Source organism: Salvelinus fontinalis, chromosome 3, assembly GCF_029448725.1.
Source record: "Salvelinus fontinalis isolate EN_2023a chromosome 3, ASM2944872v1, whole genome shotgun sequence".
NCBI classification, from domain to species: Eukaryota; Metazoa; Chordata; class Actinopteri; order Salmoniformes; family Salmonidae; genus Salvelinus; species Salvelinus fontinalis.
The window spans coordinates 48,354,083-48,374,444 of record NC_074667.1 but is presented as its reverse complement, the minus strand read 5'-3'; the positions used below and the strand labels follow the sequence as shown (position 1 = coordinate 48,374,444).

Sequence of the window (20,362 nt, the reverse complement as noted above, 5' to 3'; positions counted from 1 at the left end):
TTTGTTTCACAGTAAAAATATTTTGCATCTTCTAAGTGGTAGGCATGTTGTGTATATCAAATGATTAGCAGCAGTCTGTGCAGTAGTACCATCAACAGCAGTGTGTGCTGTAACATTGAGGCCATTCACTGCTCCTGGCTCCGTTTGTCTTCATCAGAACAGGGAAGGGCCCGAGGACAGGGCTGATATTTGGAGGTTCATCCCCGCTGCTCTTCAACAGTCCATGGGTGTGTGGGAAAATGTTTGTCAGAGGCGCTCATCGCTCCCAGCCTGCCCTTCAGCAGGATGAATAAAGATCCATAAACGTGATGAAGAGGGTTCCAACCTTTCCCCGCGCCCTCCACACACTAGCTTGTCTACCAGCCATTGATGAGAGTGCCCAGACAGAGGGCACGGTGGTCTGTCAGAGGGGCGATGCCCAGTATGAAGCACTGCTTCAATGCCAGGAATTAAGATGGGAACCTTCTGTTGTGATGCAATCCGGAAGCCATATCTATAGATGTTTTGGGGAGGAATAGATCAAAGCGTGACCGTTAGAGCAGCATGCTCCCTGTTGACCTTCTTCCTTCTATCGGTGTGATCATTAGTGGGTAGAGAGAAGCAGCGTTGTCCATGTTGATTAGTTAAACCTTTCATTTTGTGTTTCATTTGGTGTTATGAGCTGTGTGCTGTTGCTGTGAAGTGTTGGTAATAGTTTGCCTCTTGTCAGTCTGGCACCGTTAATATCTTTTCTCTCCTCTTCTTACACAGTGTCTAAAGGGGAGGGTGAGGTGCCCCCGTCCCCAGCCTCGTCACACCACAGCAGCACCCAGGCCCCCTCCTTGACTGAGGGGAAGCGGACCCCCCAGGGCAGTCAGAACTCCCTCAACACGGTCAGCTCTGGCAGCGGCTCCGGCAGCGGCTCCACCAGCGGCATCGGCAGCGGGGGCGGCGGAGGCTCAGGCAGTGCTGTGGTCAACACCACCCTGCAGCCCTACGACGTGGAGATCCACCGCGGGGAGAACGAGGGCTTTGGATTCGTCATCGTCTCCTCCGTGTCCCGACCCGAGTCTGGCACCACCTTTGGTAAGACCCCCATGTCATCTCTACCTTACTATACTTAAATATAGGTAACACACAGGCATGCACTATATACAAACACACACACACACACACACACACACACACACACACACACACACACACACACACACACACACACACACACACACACACACACACACACACACACACACACACACACACACACACACACACACACACACACACACACACACACACACACACACTCAACCTTTCTCTCAATATACAGTAGAACATATTTTTCTTAGTAACTAATCGCTGTTTGACTATTGGGTACTGTCCCTTCTATGCAAATGAGTTTCTGAATAGTGCATATTTCTGGCACTTACTTGGTGAATAGCTTTCATCCTCATTATTCTATTTTCTAGTGAGTGGTGATCCTCTTCTATTTTCTTTCATTCTGTCAAGCAGAGACACTGTAACCCAGCCCAAAGAGCTGTAATATTTATACTGTCTTTCATAATTGATCACAAGTGAAAGCATGTTGTATAATTCAGATGTGGTCTGAAATAACAATGAATAGAATAATATCAATACTATGGCTTGACAGGTTATAATAAGTAGGCCGGGAGACGGGGAGTTCTTTCTAGAGCGCCCGCTTACATTGTGCATAAGATCTTTTTTTAATTCTCTGTAAATGGTTAAACTATCGGGAAGTATATGTGTAAAATGTAAGCCCACATTTAAATGTTGATTTATGTTTACATATTAGATTATTTTACATTGCACTAATTTCCTGTACGTGAACCATATGTGTTACTACATTACACAACCTCACGTTTTGAACACCTCGAATGGAGGGGGATTGCACATCTTTTTTTACCTCAGATTAGTGATGTTAGTATAAACGTTAATAATAATCGCAATGACATAAAAACGATGGCTTTACACAGATCAATATCATTTGTTTTGTACCATTGATTTTGTCATATGCGCTGGCAGTTTTCTACTGTCATTTTCAAACTCAAATGGCAGGGAAAATTCCGCTCTCTGTATATAAGTTGCTGGTCTCACAACTACGCCTATACATGGTTTGAGAGTCAAACTACCACTCAAATAACAGCCAACCCTTGTCACTGTTGATATATGGTGGGTCGTGATTCGTTGAAGTTAAATAACAAAGCATCTGATTTGTTTCCTTCCCCATTTTGACAGCCTCACAAAACTTCCATCCGACATTCTAGAATTTAGATGACTGTCTTCAGAAAATTCTCTTCTAACCAGTGATATAAAAAGTATTCTCAGATTCAGTGTGGCCTTTGAATAGTGTTAGTTTAAATGGTGCATACACCCCACACGTTTGCCCCTGCTCTATTGATTTCAAATTTATATCAATGAGTGATTTAACAAAATAGTTTTGCGTTTATCTTTCCGTGTTGGTGACCCACTTGAAACAAAATGCAACAATCCAAAATGTAGCTTGCTGTCTTCTACAAATTTTCCTCCAACCAGTGATATACATATTATTCTCAGATTCTGTGTTTTGTTTTAGACATGACGTGTAACTCGACTCCCCTCTCTCATTCTATTGGTTTCAACGTGATATCAATATGAGTAATTGACAAATAGGTGTTGCGTTTCTCTTTCCGTTTTGGCCACACCCCCATATGAAACATGCCAAAATAGTAATCATATTACTTGTATTCTTTTAAACGATCACCTTATAAACTGCATTTGCACTAAAAGCCATGTTCTTGTGACAAGTTGCAGTAATCACTCGTTAGACGATCATCTAGATGGTTGTAATCAGCAGGTTATCCTCTATAGAGGATATATTGTTTACATCACTCGTTAGACGATCATCTAGATGGTTGTAATCAGCAGGTTGTCCTCTATAGAGGATATATTGTTAACATCACTCGTTAGACGATCATCTAGATGGTTGTAATCAGCAGGTTATCCTCTATAGAGGATATATTGTTAACATCACTCGTTAGACGATCATCTAGATGGTTGTAATCAGCAGGTTGTCCTCTATAGAGGATATATTGTTAACATCACTCGTTAGATGATCATCTAGATGGTTGTAATCAGCAGGTTATCCTCTATAGAGGATATATTGTTTACATCACTCGTTAGACGATCATCTAGATGGTTGTAATCAGCAGGTTATCCTTTATAGAGGATATATTGTTAACAATATTTCCTGTTTTATTTTCATGATCTACCAGAAATCATGAAAACGGGGCTGACTTGGTTTAGTTATTAAGGGGGAAGATTTGTGTAATATTTGTAGATGGATAGACCCTCTCCCACTGTCCTACAGCTCTTTTTGTCCCTCTGCATGCCCTGTTGTCTGCCCTGTTGTCTGCCCTGTTGTCTGCCCTGTTGTCTGCCCTGTTGTCTGCCTACAATTGCTACCTAGCGATATTGCTGCCACTCTCCCTGCCTGACCACAGCTCTGGGAGTCTCTCTGGGCACAGGGGTGCTGATCAGGCTTACACTGCTTAACCACTATAGGCGTCCAACAAATGGAAAGAGTTGGCAAGTTTGTGCCAATTTGTTAATCATATCAAAGTGAAACACATTGGTTGTTGATCAATAGTGTAGAGAAATTACCTTTGATCTGCATGGATCCCAGCTACTCTGACACAGAGACCCATCCATCCCCTCTCTCTGTGTATTAGACAAACACATCCTTCTGCTGTGAAACCATCAAAGCTTCTAGTTAGTACAGAACTAAATTAGTTGAGCTCCACAGATCTCTTCTAAACTGGAGTGACTAACCGCAGAGGAAAGAGACAGACTGATCACCGGGGCCAAGCTCCCTGCCATCCAGGACCTCTATACCAGGCGGTGTCAAAGGAAGGCCCAAAACATTGTCAAAGACTCCAGTCACCCTAGTCATAGACTGTTCTCTCTGCTGCCGCACGGCAAGCGGTACCGGAGCGCAAAGTCTAGGTCCAAAAGGCTCCTTAACAATCAAATTTCAATCAAATGTATTTATAAAGCCCTTATTACATCAGCTGATGTCACAAAGGGCTGTACAGAAACCCAGACTAAAACCCCAAACAGCAAGCAATGCAGGTGTAGAGACACGGTGGCTAGGAAAAACTCCATAGAAAGGCCAAAACCTAGGAAGAAACCTAGAGAGGAACCAGGATATGAGGGGTGGCCAGTCCTCTTCTGGCTGTGCCAGGTGGAGATTATAACAGAACATGGCCAAGATGTTGAAATGTTCATAGATGACCTGCAGGGTCAAATAATAATAATCACAGTGATTGTCGAGGGTGCAACAGGTCAGCACATCAGGAGTAAATGTCAGTTGGCTTTTCATAGCCAATCATTCAGAGTATCTCTACCACTCCTGCTGTCTCTGGAGAGTTGAAAACAGCAGGTCTGGAACAGGTAGCACGTCCGGTGAACAGATCAGGGTTCCATAGCCGCAAGCAAAACAGTTGAAACTGGAGCAGCAGCATGACCAGGTGGACTGGGGACAGCAAGGAGTCATCAGGCCAGGTGGTCCTGAGGCATGGTCCTAGGTCTCTGGTCCTCCGAGAGAGAGAAAGAAAGAAAGAGAGAAAGAAAGAAAGAGAGAAAGCGAGAGAGAATTAGAGAGAGCATACTTAAATTCACACAGGATACCGGATAAGACAGTAGAAATACTCCAGATATAACAGACTGACCCTAGCCCCCCAACACAAACTACTGCAGCATAAATACTGGATGCTGAAACAGGAGGGGTCGGGAGACAGTGTGGCTCCGTCCGACGATACCCCCTGACAGGGCCAAACAGGCAGGATATAACCCCACCCACTTTGCCAGAGCACAGCTCCCACACCACTAGAGGGATATCTTCAACCACCAACTTACCATCCTGAGACAAGGCTGAGTATAGCCCACAAAGATCTCCGCCACGGCACAACCCAAGTGGGGGCGCCAACCCGGACAGGAAGATCACGTCAGTGACTCAACCCACTCAAGTGACGCACCCCTCCTAGGGACGGCATGGAAGAGCACCAGTAAGCCAGTGACTCAGCCCCTGTAATAGGGTTAGAGGCAGAGAATCCCAGTGGAGAGAGGGATTCTGCCCCCAAGCCATTAAACTGCTGAACAATTAATCAAATGGCCACCCGGACTATTTACATTGACTGACCCCCCCCCCCCCCCCCCCCCCCCCCTTTTTGGATTTATACTGCTGCTACTCGCTGTTTATTATCTATGAATAGTCACTTTACAAATTACCTCAACTAACCTGTAACCCCGCACATTGACTTGGTACCGGTACCCTCTGTATATAGCCTCGTTATTGTTATGTACTTTTATTGTGTTACTTTTTGATTACATTTTTTTTAACTTTAGTTTATTTAGTAAATCATTTCTTAAATATACAGCATTTCACTGTTGTATTCGGCGCATGTGACAAATACAATTCGATTTGATTATTGTTTGTAGTTAAATCAAGAAGAGGAATAGAGACAGAGAGGGAATGATATGTGCAATAGTTCACTGTAATAATTGAGATTAGGGCTGACCCCAATTAGTCGACTGGTCGATTGTTAGGCTGTTTGTCGTCCAACCTTTTTTTTGTTGAGCAGTAGCAAATATATATAAAAAAATGTATGGCACACGAGACACCTGTCTGATTTGTGCCCATCTCAGTGAACTAATTCATTGAGGAGGCTGAGACTAATCCATTTGGCGGCTGCCGACACAGTCCAAGAAGGGGTGTGGCAAAAATTCACAATGCAAGTCTCTCTCCAATGCGCGCTCTCCCGCAAATTTGTGCACATTCATTGTTTCAAAACTTAATTGTGTGGATTGTTTGCCTTGATTGTTAGTGTCTATCAATTCCCCATTTCATACGGTATATCACCAGTAGTAGCCTACTTTTACCGTTAATACCTATCATTTCTAATCTACAACATTTGTTTAGTTATGGTAATTTCTGTTAATGAATTCAATATATTTTATTCCAGTCTTTTACTGTTCTCATTGTAGGAGTGGACCCGTTGTTTGCAGAGCGCACAACCTATGCTACACTTGTGAGAAACAAGTTTTGGTTTATTCCATTTTTTTGTATTTTTTTGTGATGATTATACATAGAAGTAGGCCTATCGGCTACCTAACTTATAAATGTGCCCATTTGGGGATCTGATAGTATTTCTGATTGGCGTAATGCACCACCACTAAAGAGCTGTGGAGCTTCTCAAAGTAATGTTTTCTTCACCTCAAACAACAAGCAAACAAAGTCTGTTTTTACATCCATTGAGAATGACAATTGTTCCTCAATGTATTTGGAAAACATTCCATCACTCTTCCTTTCGATAACCACTCATCGTGAAGCTAAATGTTATGCTCTGATCCAGTGGAAACGTCTACCCGATGAGCTCTTATCCCTTACCCAAAATAGCCTCCAGCTGTGTTAGTCCCGAGCTCCCTGGCATGGGAAACTCTGAGGGCACAGAATATTTTATACAATGTTGTAAGTTCGTTGCAGACAGGCCATGGGTAGCCAATGTGATTCATAGGATATTTATTTCAATCAGGATATTTTCTACCTCCATGCTGATGTTTTTATTTGTTGGCTTTATGTAGGCTATTTTTACATAGTTGGCAATAGAAGTAATTTTTTTAGGTTTGTATCGTTTTCATGTAGATTTGGATAGAATTTTGATTAACCACAAGACAATGATTTTGAGATTTGAAGACGTTAATATACACTGAACAGAAATACAAACGCAACATGTGAAGCGCGGGAGGAGGATGATCAGGTTAAGTCCCTCTCTTCTGGGTATCTTGATCTCTGGCTCTCGAGTAATTTGTGGCTAATTTCATCAAACAGAATCAGACTAGCATATAGTTGATTTTATTAAAACACATAGGGTGTGTCTATTTATGGAAAAATATAAGTTTTAAAATTTTGTCCAATCGAATGTTTGAAAGAACAGACGACTTTTGGTTGACCAATATTTTTATTAGTCGGGGACAGCTCTTATTGAGGGCCAGTCTCTAGTAGGATAGAAGCCTTTGTGGTGCTGAGGATTGTCTATAGGAGAGGACCTGCCAGCACTAGCAGAGAATTTGGCTGTGGTGTCTGTACATTTGTAATCTAGGCGGCAGGTGTCTGTCTTATCAGTGCTAAACGTTAACATAGAGATTCACAAATGCAAGAGAGATTCACAAATGCAAATATAAGAAGTTAGTACAGGATGTTGCCACAGAGAGATGTTCAGTGACACATAGAGTATTTAGTGTGGAGTCCTAATTCATTTGAATGCACTACATCTAGAGTATGTAAAGTCATTTTTCTTTTAACATTCTCTCTCACTTGGCCAACGCTTTCCATTTCTCATAGCAGATTTCCAGGCACACTCTGTTGGCACTTGGCTTGGTGGGTTTGGTGAATAAACCCTTAACCTTCTGCCTTCCTTCCTTTCTCTCTCTTCTCTTCTTCCTGTGCCCCTTTTCACCTCTCTATCTCTTTAAACAACACCCCTTACCACCAAAAATGTCACATCACACACTTTCTGAATCACACAAACGCAAAAAGCTGGAAATGCATGTGTGGCCATGCCCCACAAAATAGGGCGTATTATCGAGGGGAGCCCTGCAGACCGCTGTGGGAAGCTGAAGGTGGGAGACCGTATCCTGGCTGTCAATGGCTGCTCTATCACCAACAAGTCCCACTCGGACATCGTCAACCTGATCAAGGAGGCCGGGAACACTGTCACGCTAAGGATCATTCCCGGAGACGGTGAGAGGACCTCTTCTGTCTCCCATCCCTAATGTTCCACTCATACATACCATCTAGACCAGGGCTGCACAACCCGTTTCCTGGAGAGCTTCTTTCCTTAGGTTTTTTCTCCAACGCTAATCTAGGAAACCTGATTCTAATAATTAGCTGGTTGATAATATTAATCAGGTTAGTTATAACTGAGGTTGGAGTGAAAACCTACATGAGGGTATCTCTCCAGGAACAGGGTTGTCCTGATCTAGACCGAAGACTGTCTCAGCCGCTAGGATCAACCTGTGTCAGGAATTATTTATGCATTACATCAGTTATGTAAACATGTATTGTATTGGAATATACAGTACCAGTCAAAAGTTTGGACACACCTACTCATTCAAGGGTTTTTCTTTATTTTTACTATTTTCTACATAGAATAATAGTGAAGACATCAAAACTATGAAATAACACATAGGAAAAGGGGGATACCTGGGCAGTTGTACAACTGAATGCATTCAACTGAATTGTGTCTTCCGCATTTAACCCAACCCCTCTGAAACAGAGAGCTGCCATAATCAACATCCACGGCTTCGGCGCCCGGGGAACTGTGGGTTAACTGCCTTGCTCAGGGGCAGAATGACAGATTTTTAATTGTCAGCTCGGGGATTTGATCAAGCAACCTTTTGGTTACTGGCCCAATGCTCTTACCACTAGGCTACCTAATGTAGTAACCAAAAAAGTGTTAAACAAATCAAAATATATTTTATGTTTGAGATTTTTCAAAGTAGCCACCCTTTGTCTTGATGACAGCTTTAAACACTCTTGGCATTATCTCAACCAGTGTCATGAGGTAGTCACCTGGAATGCATTTCAATTAACAGGTGTGCCTTGTTTGGAATTTCTTTCCTTTTTAGTGTGTTTAAGCCAATCCGTTGTAGGGGCGGTATAAGGTAGGGGTGGTATACATAAGATAGCCCTATTTGGTAAAATACCAAGTCCATATTACAGCAAGAACACCTCAAATAAGCAAAGAGAAACGACAGTCCATCATTACTTTCTGACATGAAGGTCAGTCAATCCGGAAGTTTCTTCAAGTGCGGTAGCAAAAACCATCAAGCGTTATGATGAAACTGGTTCTCATGAGGACCGCCACAGGAAAGGAAGACCCAGAGTTACCTCTGCTGCAGAGGATAAGTTCAGAAGCGTTAACTACACCTCAGATTGCAGCCCAAATAAATGCTTCACAGAGGTCAAGTAACAGACACATCTCAACATTAACTGTTCAGAGGAGACTGCGTGAATCAGGCTTCATGGTCGAATTGCTGCAAAGAAACCACTACTGAAGGACACCAATAATAAGAAGAGACTTGCTTGGGCCAAGAAACGTGATCAATGGACATTAGACCGGTGGAAATCTGTCCTTTGGCCTGGTGAGTCCAAATTTGAGATGTTTGGTTCCAACCAACGCAGCGTTGGTGAATGGATGATCTCCACATGTGTGGTTCCCACCGTGAAGCATGGAGAAGGAGGTGTGATGTTGTGGGTGTGCTTTGCTGGTGAAACTGTCTGTGATTTATTTAGAATTCAAGGCACACTTAACCAGCCTGGCTACCACAGCATTCTGCAGCGATACGCCATCCCATCTGGTTTACACTTAGTAGGACTATCATTTGTTTTTCAACAGGACAATGACCCAACACACCTCCAGGCTGTGTAAGGGCTATTTGACCAAGAAGGAGAGTGATGGAGTGCTGCATCCGATGACCGATGACCTGGCCTCCACAATCACCCAACCTCAACCCAATTGAGATGGTTTGGGATGAGTTGGACCGCATAGTGAAGGAAAAGTAGCCAACAAGTGCTCAGCATATGTGGGAACTCCTTGAAGACTGTTGGAAAAGCATTCCAGGTGAAGCTGGTTGAGAGAATGCCAAGAGTGTGCAAAGCTGGAGTGTGCAAAGCTGTCATCAAGGCAAAAGGGTGGCTACTTTTAAGAATCTAAAATCTAAAATACATTTTGATTTTAACACTTTTTTGGTTACTACATGTGTTATTTCATAGTTTTGATGTCTTCAGTATTATTCTATGTAGAAAATAGTAAAAATAAAGAAAAATACTGGTACTGTATATACCCTCTGTACAAAACATTAGGAACACCCTTTTGCCCTGAATTCATTCTTTGGGGCATGGAATCTGGGATAATGGCCCATGTTGATTCTAATGCTTCCGTCAGTTGTCAATTTGGTTGGATGTCCTTTGGGTTGTGGACCATTCAACAGGAAACTGTTGAGCGTGAAAAACCCAGCAATGTTGCAGTTCTTGATACACTCAAACCGATGCACCTGGTACCTACTACCATACCCTGTTCAAAGTCACTTAAATCTTTTATCTAGCCAAATAACCATCTGAATGGTACACATACACAACCTCAATTGTCTCAAGGCTTAGAAATCCTTCTTTAAACTTAATCTACATACTGATTGAAGTGTATTTACAAGTGACATCAATAAGGGATCATAGCTTTCAACCTGGATTCACCTGGTCAGTCTGTCATGGAAAGAGCAGTTGTTCCTAATGTTTTCTACCCTCAGTGTATATATACCTTTTGCTAAAGGAAGCCTATCTCAGTAGATCACCATCACACTGTTTTTACATTTCAAATGCTCTAGTCAGTCTGAACACCCCCACAATGTTGACAGAGCTGCTTCTCTGGGATGTGAGGGAACTTTCTAGTGCAGTCGTGCCTTTCACATACTTCTGAAACATGCAAGAGTTATTCAACTGTCAGAGGCTGTCACAATGTGTGTATGTTTGTCTGTGTGTTAGGGCTAAAAGCTCTCGCTACACTGCACTAACACATCACCCTGGACTGCTGTTTCATTAAGTGAGGGAGAATCAGGGAGAACGTCAGTGTAACCACTAGTCTTTGTCAACCTGCATGTTGGAGAAATTTGAACTATTTGTCCATGTTTTTGGCTGTTTTTATGGATGAAAGCCTTTTTCTGTAGAGCCATAGATGATTACACTGAGGCAAAATTGTTCTGCCAAGGAAACAGATAGAGGGCGGATGTTTTATAAAAGCATAGTTTGGGTTTGTGAGGGAGGGAGAGTTTGTATTTTGGGCTGAGAGGTTGTGTGTGTGTGTGTTAGATTGAGAATCCCTGTGTATTAGTGAGATATGTAGATTTATCCAGGGCAGGGTTGTCTCCTGCTGTTTAACACAGGGCTGTTAGGGAAGGAGATTTAATAAGGAGGCTGATTCCAAAATCACTGCAGGGAGAATCAGCGCTCTCTCTCCCCTTCCCCTCTCTCTTGCTTGCACTCTCTCTCTCTCTCCTTTCGCTTTCACTCTCGCTCTCTCTCGCCCCCCCCCTTCCCCTCTCTCTCACTCTCACTCTCCCCCCTTTCTCTCTCACTCCCCCCTTTCTCTCTCTCTCCCCTCACCCGCTCTCTCCCCTCACCCGCTCTCTCCCCCCTACCTCTCTCTCTCCCCCCTCCCTCTCTCTCTCCCCCCTCCCTCTCTCTCTCCCCCCTCCCTCTCTCTCCCCCTTCCTCTCTCCCCCCCTTCCTCTCTCTCTCCCCCCTCCCTCTCTCTCTCCCCCCTCCCTCTCTCTCCCCCCTCCCTCTCTCTCCCCCCTCCCTCTCTCCCCCCTTCCTCTCTCCCCCCCTTCCTCTCTCTCCCCCTTCCTCTCTCTCCCCTTTCTCTCTCCCCTTTCTTTCTCTCTCTCTCGCCCCCTTTCTTTCTCTCTCTCTCCCCCTTTCTCTCTCTCCCCCTTTCTCGCTCTCTCCCCCTTTCTCGCTCTCTCCCCCTTTCTCTCTCTCTCCCCCTTTCTCTCTCTCTCCTTCCCTTTCTCTCTCTGCCTCGCTCTCCCCCTTTCTCTCACTCTCTCTCTCCCCATTTATATCGCTCTCTTACCCCTTTCTCTCACTCTCTCTCCCCATTTCTATCGCTCTCTTACCCCTTTCTTTTGCACTCTCCCTCTCTCTCGCTCTCTCCTTTCTCTTACTCTCTCTTGCTCTCTTTACCTCTCTCCCCTTCCTCTCTCTCTTTTTCTCTCCCCCTTCCTCTCTTTCTCTCTCTCTCTGCCTCGCTCTCCCGCTTCCTCTCTCACTTTCCCTCCTCTATATCTCCCCTCTCTCTCTCCCCCTCTCTCTCTGCCCCCTTCCTCTCTCTCTCCCACCCCTTCCTTCCTCTCTTGCTTTCTCTTGTTCTCTCGCACGCTGTCCCTTCTCTCTCTCGCTTTACCTCTCTCTCCCCCTTCCTCTCTCGTCCTCGTTCTCTCTCTGCCTTTTTCTCTCGCTGCCTCTCTCTCCCCTTTCTCTCCCTCACGCCTGGCCTATCTCTCGCTCTCTCTCTGCCTCTCTCTCTCCCCCTTCCTCTCACTCTCCCCCTTCCTCTCACTCTCCCCCTTCCTCTCACTCTCCCTCTCCCTCCCCTTCCTCTCTCTCACCCCCTGTCTCTCTCTCTCTCTGCCTTTCTCTCTCACCTAATATAGTCTGCATTGTGATGTAGTGTAAAAGCAACAAGGGCGAGATGGTGTGACCCTTACTCAGCCCCATGGGTAGGCAGGCAGGGCTGAACTCTTCCTCCCATGAATTCTTCGATAAAATTGTCCTTTTCCCCTTCCATTCTCACAGTGGGAGAGACTGATCAGGGATACAGTTCAGTGCATTCTGCATCCTGTGTCCTGAATGTTTCAAGAGGGGCAAAAAAAAGAAAAGGTTGCAAACTGCACTAAAGTGGAAAGACTGGGAGGGAAGAAGGGATAGAGTATTGGAAAGAGGACAGTGGGAGAGAAGAAGGATGGGATGAGCGAAGCAGAAATTGAGGGAGGAAAAGAAGAAGGATGGAGCCTGGGCTGCAGGCAGTTGACACTGGTGTGGAGAGAGGTCTATTTTAAGACATTGGGATGCATGGGCAGAGAGACGACTCATCAAACTCCGGGTCTCCCCAGCAATGACTACCCAGCAGGGTGGAATTAAACCCACTCGGCCCGTCCTCGGCTCGGCCACCACCTTGATTGGCCGGCCCAGCGTCTCAGGGGCTGTGGTCTGAATGGAGAGTTAAGCCAATGGAATCCAAGGGGACTAGTGGGGGAGGGATGGATAGATGAGAGAGGAATTGAGCACATTTTGTGGGGTTGTGAGTGGAATAGAGAGCAGGGGCTAGGATCAGGCTAGGGGTGGTAGTTGGGCTGAGAGCAGGGGCTTGGATCAGGTTAGGGGCGGTAGCTGGGCTGATAGCAGGGGCTAGGAGTAGGCCACGGAGGGTTGTTGGAGAGAAATGGGGGGGTGGTTTGAAGTGGAGAGATGGTAGTTACGTGTTTATTTAAGGGCTACATTCAACCATAGGTAATTGATCACACAAATGATGTCATATTGAGATAGAGTGCTGTGATTAGATGAGAGTCATGAGTGTACCACTCCATCCGGTCCAGGCTTCCATATGTCCCTGTTTGAGTAAATTACATCTTACCAGTGTAATAACGGCTTACGAAAGGTTTTGTGAAACTGTCCTTGTTTTTCTCCCTTTGTCTTCTGCATGCTTCAGTCTCCAGTCCCCTGACTCCCCCGCTCTCTCTTTCTCTCCTATCAGACTCCTCTAATGCATCACTACTGACCAACGCTGAGAAGATCGCCACTATAACAACCACTCACACGCCCCAGCAACAGGCTGCACCTGAACCCAGGTGAGAGGGATTCTGAGATTTGGTGTACCTAATTGACTAAGAACATGTATCTATGAGCAGTGATTTTTAACCTATATTTTGACATCTTTCTCATTCCAGAAACAACACCAAACCAAAACAGGAGTCCTCTTTTGAGTTCAAATCCCCCCAGGCCCCTCCTCCCCCCGCCCCAACAACACAACCTCCAGCCCAGGTAAGGACTTGTCCAGCGCCAACAAGGCCTGCCCCATCCAGCCCACTACACACCCTACAGCAATGTGTTCCATTTAAGTGGTTGTCACACTAGGGAGATGCTTTTTTCTGAAACCATGTTGATAAGATCCTGAACAGAGCAGGGAGGGAGGGTGTTAGTCGGTGTCTGTGGCTCTGCGTGCCCTCTCGGCCCACCTCAAACCGCCCCCAGAGTCTAAACCATCTATGATTCATCTCACTCACCACCACTCTGGAGCTCCGATCTATTAGGTGCGACTGTCCGCAAGGTGGCATTCATCCCCACACTGAAATACGAGCCGTCCCCAGACACAAACATTATCAAGTCCAGCCACCGGTGAATCACCAGTCTGACCTTGTCATGTGTGTGTTTGTGTGTGTGTTTCTCTCAGGATGCTGCGTTCTACTCAGTGGACTTGGAGAGGGAGAACAAAGGTTTTGGGTTCAGCCTGCGAGGAGGTCACGAGTACAACATGGACCTGTACGTGCTGAGGCTAGCCGAGGACGGAGCGGCCGTACGCAACGGCAACATGAGCGTATGTATGAGCCCCGTATAGGAGCGTTTTGAAATCTGAAGTTGATTCATCATCTACTCATTGATGTGGTTATGTTATGCTGAATGCCTAATACAACATGTGTTGTTATGTATACCATGCCCCATAAGCATGAATTGTTATTCTTTAAAGTCTATATTATGTAAATATACTGTCCTATGTGCTCACAAGCTGTCATTTAACCTTTAATTTGATGAATTGTCTAAAAGCGTAAGAACATCTCATTCCCCTGGGTCCTATAGACAGATTGAAAGGGTTAATTGATTATCCTTTATTATTTGTGAATATGTGAAGTGGAATTCCCTCGACAGAGAAAACACTGACAGATAACTTAAGGTGTAGAGGAAAACCTCTTCCCCTCTTGTAACATTGTGGATTTATAGAAATGTTTCCTTTACAGCAGTCAGAGCAGTTTTAACTATAATCTAACCTTCCCTCTCTGGCACCTCTTATGTTCCCTTCTGTCCCCTTTGTCCTGCTTTTTCCCTCCCCTCTGCATCCCCTCTAACCTCTCTTCTCCTCCGTGTCCCTTCCCTACCTATCCTCACCCAATCTTTCTCTCTCTGCCTCACCCTCTTTCCTTTATCCTCCCCTCTCCCTCTTCGTCCCTTACACACTCCCCCCTTCTGTGTCTTACCCAATATCTTCCACTGACACCCCCTCTCCCTACAATGTCTTCACCTCCCCCTCCTCTAATGTCTCCCCCTCTCCTCTCTCACTCACTCCTCTCTCCCTCAGGTGGGAGATGAGATCCTGGAGATCAACGGTGAGAGCACCAAGGGCATGAAGCACGCCCGAGCCATTGAACTGATAAAAGATGGTGGCCGCCACGCCCACCTGGTCCTCAAGAGGGGTGACGGCTCGGTGCCTGAATATGGTGGGTCAATCTACGAAAACATTCCCTTTTCCCCTGTCTTCACCCCCTGAGCACAATGGGGAGAGGGACAGGGTGGGGTGCGAGAGGAACCCTGTCTCCTGTCCTGCTCTGTCCTGCGCTCCGGGCTCGGGACCTTCCACTGACTGCCACTGTCCACTGGGTGCGTCTGGTTCTACTCTGGGTGCTCTCTTCGGGTCTGGGTCAACTGCTGTCACCTGCTGTCACCTTTTATCCTTGTGCTGTGTGTCACTGAGTGGGGCGTGGCTTAGGGAGCAGGGCATTCTGGGATTCCCCAAGAATGAAAAGGGTCTACGGACCCATTGATAAAATAAAAACAATGAAAGAACTGCGAGGAGAGGGATAAAATCTTATCTTAAAGATTTAGTGTTTCTAAATGTGGATATGTTTATTGATTCTCAGAGTCCTTGCTGAATGATATTTTTTGGGTTGAAAAAAAATAAAAACTGGGAAATGCTCTCTGGTTGTATTGCATCTCCAAGCTTTGATATGACATTATCAATATATTTATAATATTTATTGATGGTGAATGTAAGCTTCTGAGTTTAGGACTTCAGTTGAGAAATTAGAGCATTCTAATACTTTCTACCATTTCAATGGGAAATTCACAATAATTTGTTTGACATATTCAAAAATCCACATATTTATTCTCATCTACTGTAACTGTCATTGGGAAGCTGTGATTCTGGAGACTGCACTCATTCCTGACAATTCAATTCCATTCAGCTCCACTTCTACAGAAATGTTTGTAAATGTACAGAGCCATGATCATGATCAACCCACATATTAATCTAGAAAGTATATGGCTGCATGAAGTTGTCAGTGTAAATCCAAATGTTTTTTTCTGAATCTTTTGTCGATTTTCCATAATATTTATGGAATATTTCATTTTAATTGTATTGATCTGTTGATTGATTGTCACAATTCATCTTAATGCATTCTTGATTTCTATTCATGTGATTTTTTGAGCTGAGAATATCTTATGTCTTTCCTGCACCAATATGACATCTCTGTGAGGTTGTATATTTTTTTACTATTTTTCGTACTTTTAGTTTCCACCATTTGACATTTCATTTCTGTTAGCAATGTAAACTGCTTCATACGGTGTTGTGTGTGCGTCTCACTGTCTCTATGGGGTTGGGGTCTCTGTGTGTGCGTCTCACTGTCTCTATGGGGTTGGGGTCTCTGTGAGTGTGTGCTGGGTTCCAGGACTTTCTCTGTAACTGATTGTTTTTTCCTCAAGGGTTGTGTTATTTTCTGGACTGTCTCTTTCTCCGAATGATCAAATAAACACCTTTTCCATTGGACAATAATTATTCTTCTGCCTATTGTTGTAGGATCTAAACCCTATGCCTTTCTCTTCTCTCTGTTTTATCTACCTTTCCTTTTGTTTCACTGGGCTCTTTCTTCCTTCAGCGATGGTTGCTCCCCATCTCACCGCATGTATGAGATCCTCTAATGACAAGCTGGGAGATCCTAGTTCCTACCAAAATCAGACCATGGTTTGTAGCTGTCCTCTCTCTCTCTCTCTCTCTCTCCGATCTCTCTCTTGCCGTGCCTCTGCTCCATGCATAAGAATCCATTCACCCAGAATGCATTGCCAATGCCGCCGCCTCTGTTGTCATGTTGACTAGTTGGAATGGATTCACACATACCACATCTTGCATTTAACCTCTGGGAATGTCGTGTCCACTGCTGACATGCCGAAGCTTTCTTTCGATTCATGTCACGTTAGTTTGGTGATAGTGATTGTGGGACAATGGTAAAGGTTTTTCTCTCCTAGACATTTTCTCAGCCAATCAATCAAGTAGTTACTATGACTTTTAGAAGCTGTCTTGTGACACTTTGATTACCATCCATGTGGTTTATTCACTGATCTGGTGAGATGGTTAGAGTCAGGTAAGAACCAATAGAACTGCAGTCATTTTAATTAGGATCAGTAGTCTCCTTGATTAGTCCCTAAAACAATTCCGTGCTCCCTCTATCCATGGTGTTGAGCCCACTCCCAGCAGTCTTTATAGAGTGCAATCTGAAAATAATGAGCAACCACGTTCTTCCTGAAACCAAACATGCTCATTCATTATTTACATCATTACTCAATTCAGAAACTCATCTTGGTTTTGTTAGTTGCATTAAATATTGATATCACATCAAAGGCAGAGCATGAGTGAGAGCATGAGTGAGAGCATGAGTGAGCATGAATTAGTCATGTCAAACAATCAAAATCAGCATCAACACCACGCAGCACGCAGCATCGTAATCAAACCATTGGTCCAACCATCAGTTGAGCCCCCTTCAGCTCCATAAAGCCAGACGCCACCCTAGGCTCCTTTCCTGGGGACAGGTTTGTTGTGGAGAACGTCTCTGGGCTTTGGCTGTTCCACCAGTCCTCGCACAGTACATTGCTGCTTTTGGCTCATACATAGCAATACTAATATCAAACCATCAGCTGTGGCTGTGCATCCAAATTAAGAATTTAGCCGTGTTTGTTTGCTGACATTAACATTACAATTGGCAGTATTACTAATAATGTTAGATGCCTGGTTATTGGTCAGGGAGTCTGTGAGAGCATTGTGTTTCATCCAGCACCCTGTGTTATATGTCGTGTTCTATTCCAGACCCCAGCATCGACGGTGCCGGCCCAGCCGCAGGGGTACAAAACGCTTCGGAAATGAGCACCCTGCCCCACAACAACGCACCATCGGACACCAACACACCAGACCCTGACAAACCATCACGGAGCAAGGACAAGAAGGGCCACCACCATTCAAAACACAGACACCGCTCCCCGGACAAGAGGAGCAAGAGCAAGGGAGGGGCGTCTGGGGAGACAGGGGCCTCCTCCAATCAGTCCAAGAGAAAGGGCGACAAGAGCAAGAGGTCTGGTGGGGACAACCACGGCACTCACCAACACCACAACAACAGTAGCGGCCACCGCCACCGGAGACACCGCTCCCCTGATAAGGGTCGTAGCCGGGCCCGCAGCGCAGAGAAAACCCTGGACAGTAGACAAAGCCAAGGGCACAGAGAGAGGGAAGGCCGCTCCCCTGACCGGCACCACACCCACCGCCAGCGCTCTCCCTACAGGTCCCCTCGGCGCAATCGGTCACCCTATGGCCACCGCTCCCCCAATGGCCACCTCTCCCCCTATGGTCACCGGTCACCCTACCGCTCACGCCACCACTCCCCCACCCGCTACCACCGCACCCAGTCATCAGACCCCTACCGGCAGCCCTCCCCATACAGACGGAGGGGCCGGGAGCCAGAGAGGCCCAACGGGGGGGTGGCACCAGTGCTGAGGAAGCCTCCAGGCCCTGTGCCCAGCCCCTATCGTGAGGAGAGTGTGCTGCGGGAGCCTCCAGCCCTGGACCGGCTCAACAGGGAGGCCACGCTGTCGAGGGAGCCTCCCGCCCTGGACCGGCTCAACAGGGAGGCCACGCTGCTGAGGGAGTCCAGGGAGCAGCGCCTGTTTGAGGAGGATAGCCTTCTGCTGAGGGCATCCACCCTGGAGCGTGACTACAGAGGAGATGGCCTGTTATCTGCTGCTGCCCGTGGCCAGAGAGGAGAGACCATGCCCAGGGTCCGTACCCCCGAGTCCGACAGCGCCTACAAGAGGTACAGCTCACTGCTGAGGGGCCGCTCGCCTGAGAGGGTGGAGAGAGAGGCACGCTACGCCCCCAGAGAGGAGTCCCCAGACCCCCGCTACAGAGTCCAGAGTCTGGGCAGAGACATCTCACCTGTCAGGAGCTTCATAGAGCTGGAGGAGGAGGAGGGAGCAACAGCACCCAGGCTGAAGGAGTCTTACAGCACACTCAAGTCTGACATCAGCCGTGCTTCCAAAGCCCCCCCGGAGCCCAAGCGGAAGGCTTACAAAGACAGCCCCAAAGATCTGAGCATCTGATGGGACGTCTGCTGTAACACAACCAGCCCCCCCCCCCCCCTCACCGCCCCACGGCACCATGGTTCCCTCTCACTACTCAGCTCTACTCTTCATACAACAGAACACACCTGGACCCTGGATGAACCTAAATTATTGATTATATTACATTCCTGCGTTCCCACTAGACAGTGATTCCAAAACCTACAAACTTTTAATGACAGAAGTACAATATCTTATTTTTTTTCCTTTTAGTTTTTTTGGGGTCGTTTTTTGTGATTTGGTTAAGCATTGTACATCGGAATTTTACAGAAAATGTAAAACCACAAAAAACAATGATGTGCCTAACAGTTCCATTAATGAGCGTATTTTTGTTTAGTTTTTGTTTGATATGAGACGGCCGTTTTCTCAGCCATCTGTCTGATGACTGGTATGTATTTTTCCACTGAGCCCAAGGAGGCAGGCAGCACACAGTTCCAGTGACTGGTGCCACCCACACCGATGCTGTGCATGTCTTTTTCTTTCTCTCCCCCAGTGCCACTGTTTTTTAGACATTTGACCAGACTATAGCACAAGCCTGCATTTGTTTGTATATTTTTGACTGTAGTATGTGTACATTGATGGGATCAAAACGAATGAAGGGAAAATAAAGTTCAACTACGATGGTGATAATGTTAAAATTAAAATAATATATTAAACATATCTTCAGTGTCCCTATTTTGGTATTTTTGTATTGTAATTGATCAGTGTCGGAATGTGAACAATTTTGACTTGAGTCTGTCTTACTACCTCATGAGATTCATAAGATAAAATATTGAAGATAGGTCAGAATGGTAGATTAATAATATAGTATAATATTTCAAACAAAGTAAAGTATGGTTTACTTGGATCTGTCTGTTTATAAACCAGTGTGGTCCTTTTCCCTTTATTCTTCAAATGAGAGAGGAAGAAAGCTGTGTCCTCAGTCAAGACGATGACAGGAGCCAGTGGATGGGGACACCAAGGTCATGTTCTCTTCTTCCCAGACCCCAGACAGACAGAACGGCAGATGGTAGATGCAGACAGAGGCCAGTCAGTCAGGTGACCTGTGGAGGCCACTCAGGTTTATTAAAGGATAACCTCTTCTATCAGCTGTCAGCTTCTGACCGGACAGATTGACAAAGAAATTGTTAGACATACCAGATTAAATATCTGGTCATGGCCTGATCAATAAAGTTGTCTCATAATGAAGCCAGACAATTTGAGACGTGCTTGGATAATAAGCCTTAAAATATTGTCTGAATTGCAAATAATTTTCAGTATTATTCTTTTACTTTTGAATAACTATGGGTCTGGGTCTGTTTTAACTATAATACATTTTAGGAACATGCCAGTTTCTTTTAA

General features: G+C 45.5%; 2 protein-coding genes across 3 annotated transcripts in view; both read left to right on the top strand.

Annotated features, from left to right (window-relative positions):
* The window catches only part of LOC129851029 (membrane-associated guanylate kinase, WW and PDZ domain-containing protein 1-like), a 177,489-nt gene extending 161,280 nt beyond the window's left edge, over positions 1 to 16,209 (top strand). For both annotated transcript variants that reach the window (XM_055917193.1, XM_055917192.1), the window contains 6 exons: positions 751 to 1,065; positions 7,577 to 7,780; positions 13,350 to 13,443; positions 13,543 to 13,636; positions 14,046 to 14,189; positions 14,946 to 16,209. In XM_055917193.1, the coding sequence (XP_055773168.1) occupies positions 751 to 1,065; positions 7,577 to 7,780; positions 13,350 to 13,443; positions 13,543 to 13,636; positions 14,046 to 14,189; positions 14,946 to 15,134 (1,040 nt within the window). In that variant the 3' untranslated portion in view covers positions 15,135 to 16,209. The remainder of the gene's footprint in view (positions 1 to 750; positions 1,066 to 7,576; positions 7,781 to 13,349; positions 13,444 to 13,542; positions 13,637 to 14,045; positions 14,190 to 14,945) is intronic.
* Positions 16,210 to 16,518: 309 nt separating this feature from the next.
* On the top strand, positions 16,519 to 19,681 carry LOC129851031 (serine/arginine repetitive matrix protein 4-like). Its single transcript, XM_055917194.1, has 2 exons — positions 16,519 to 16,604; positions 17,721 to 19,681. Exon 2 carries the CDS (start codon positions 17,774 to 17,776, stop codon positions 19,001 to 19,003), a length of 1,230 nt encoding a protein of 409 aa, XP_055773169.1. The 5' UTR covers positions 16,519 to 16,604; positions 17,721 to 17,773; the 3' UTR covers positions 19,004 to 19,681.
* Positions 19,682 to 20,362: the final 681 nt, after the last annotated feature.

Excerpts from the sequence above, each read along its gene's own strand:
- LOC129851031 (XM_055917194.1), top strand. The coding sequence starts at position 17,774 with ATGAGCACCCTGCCCCACAACAACGCACCATCGGACACCAACACACCA.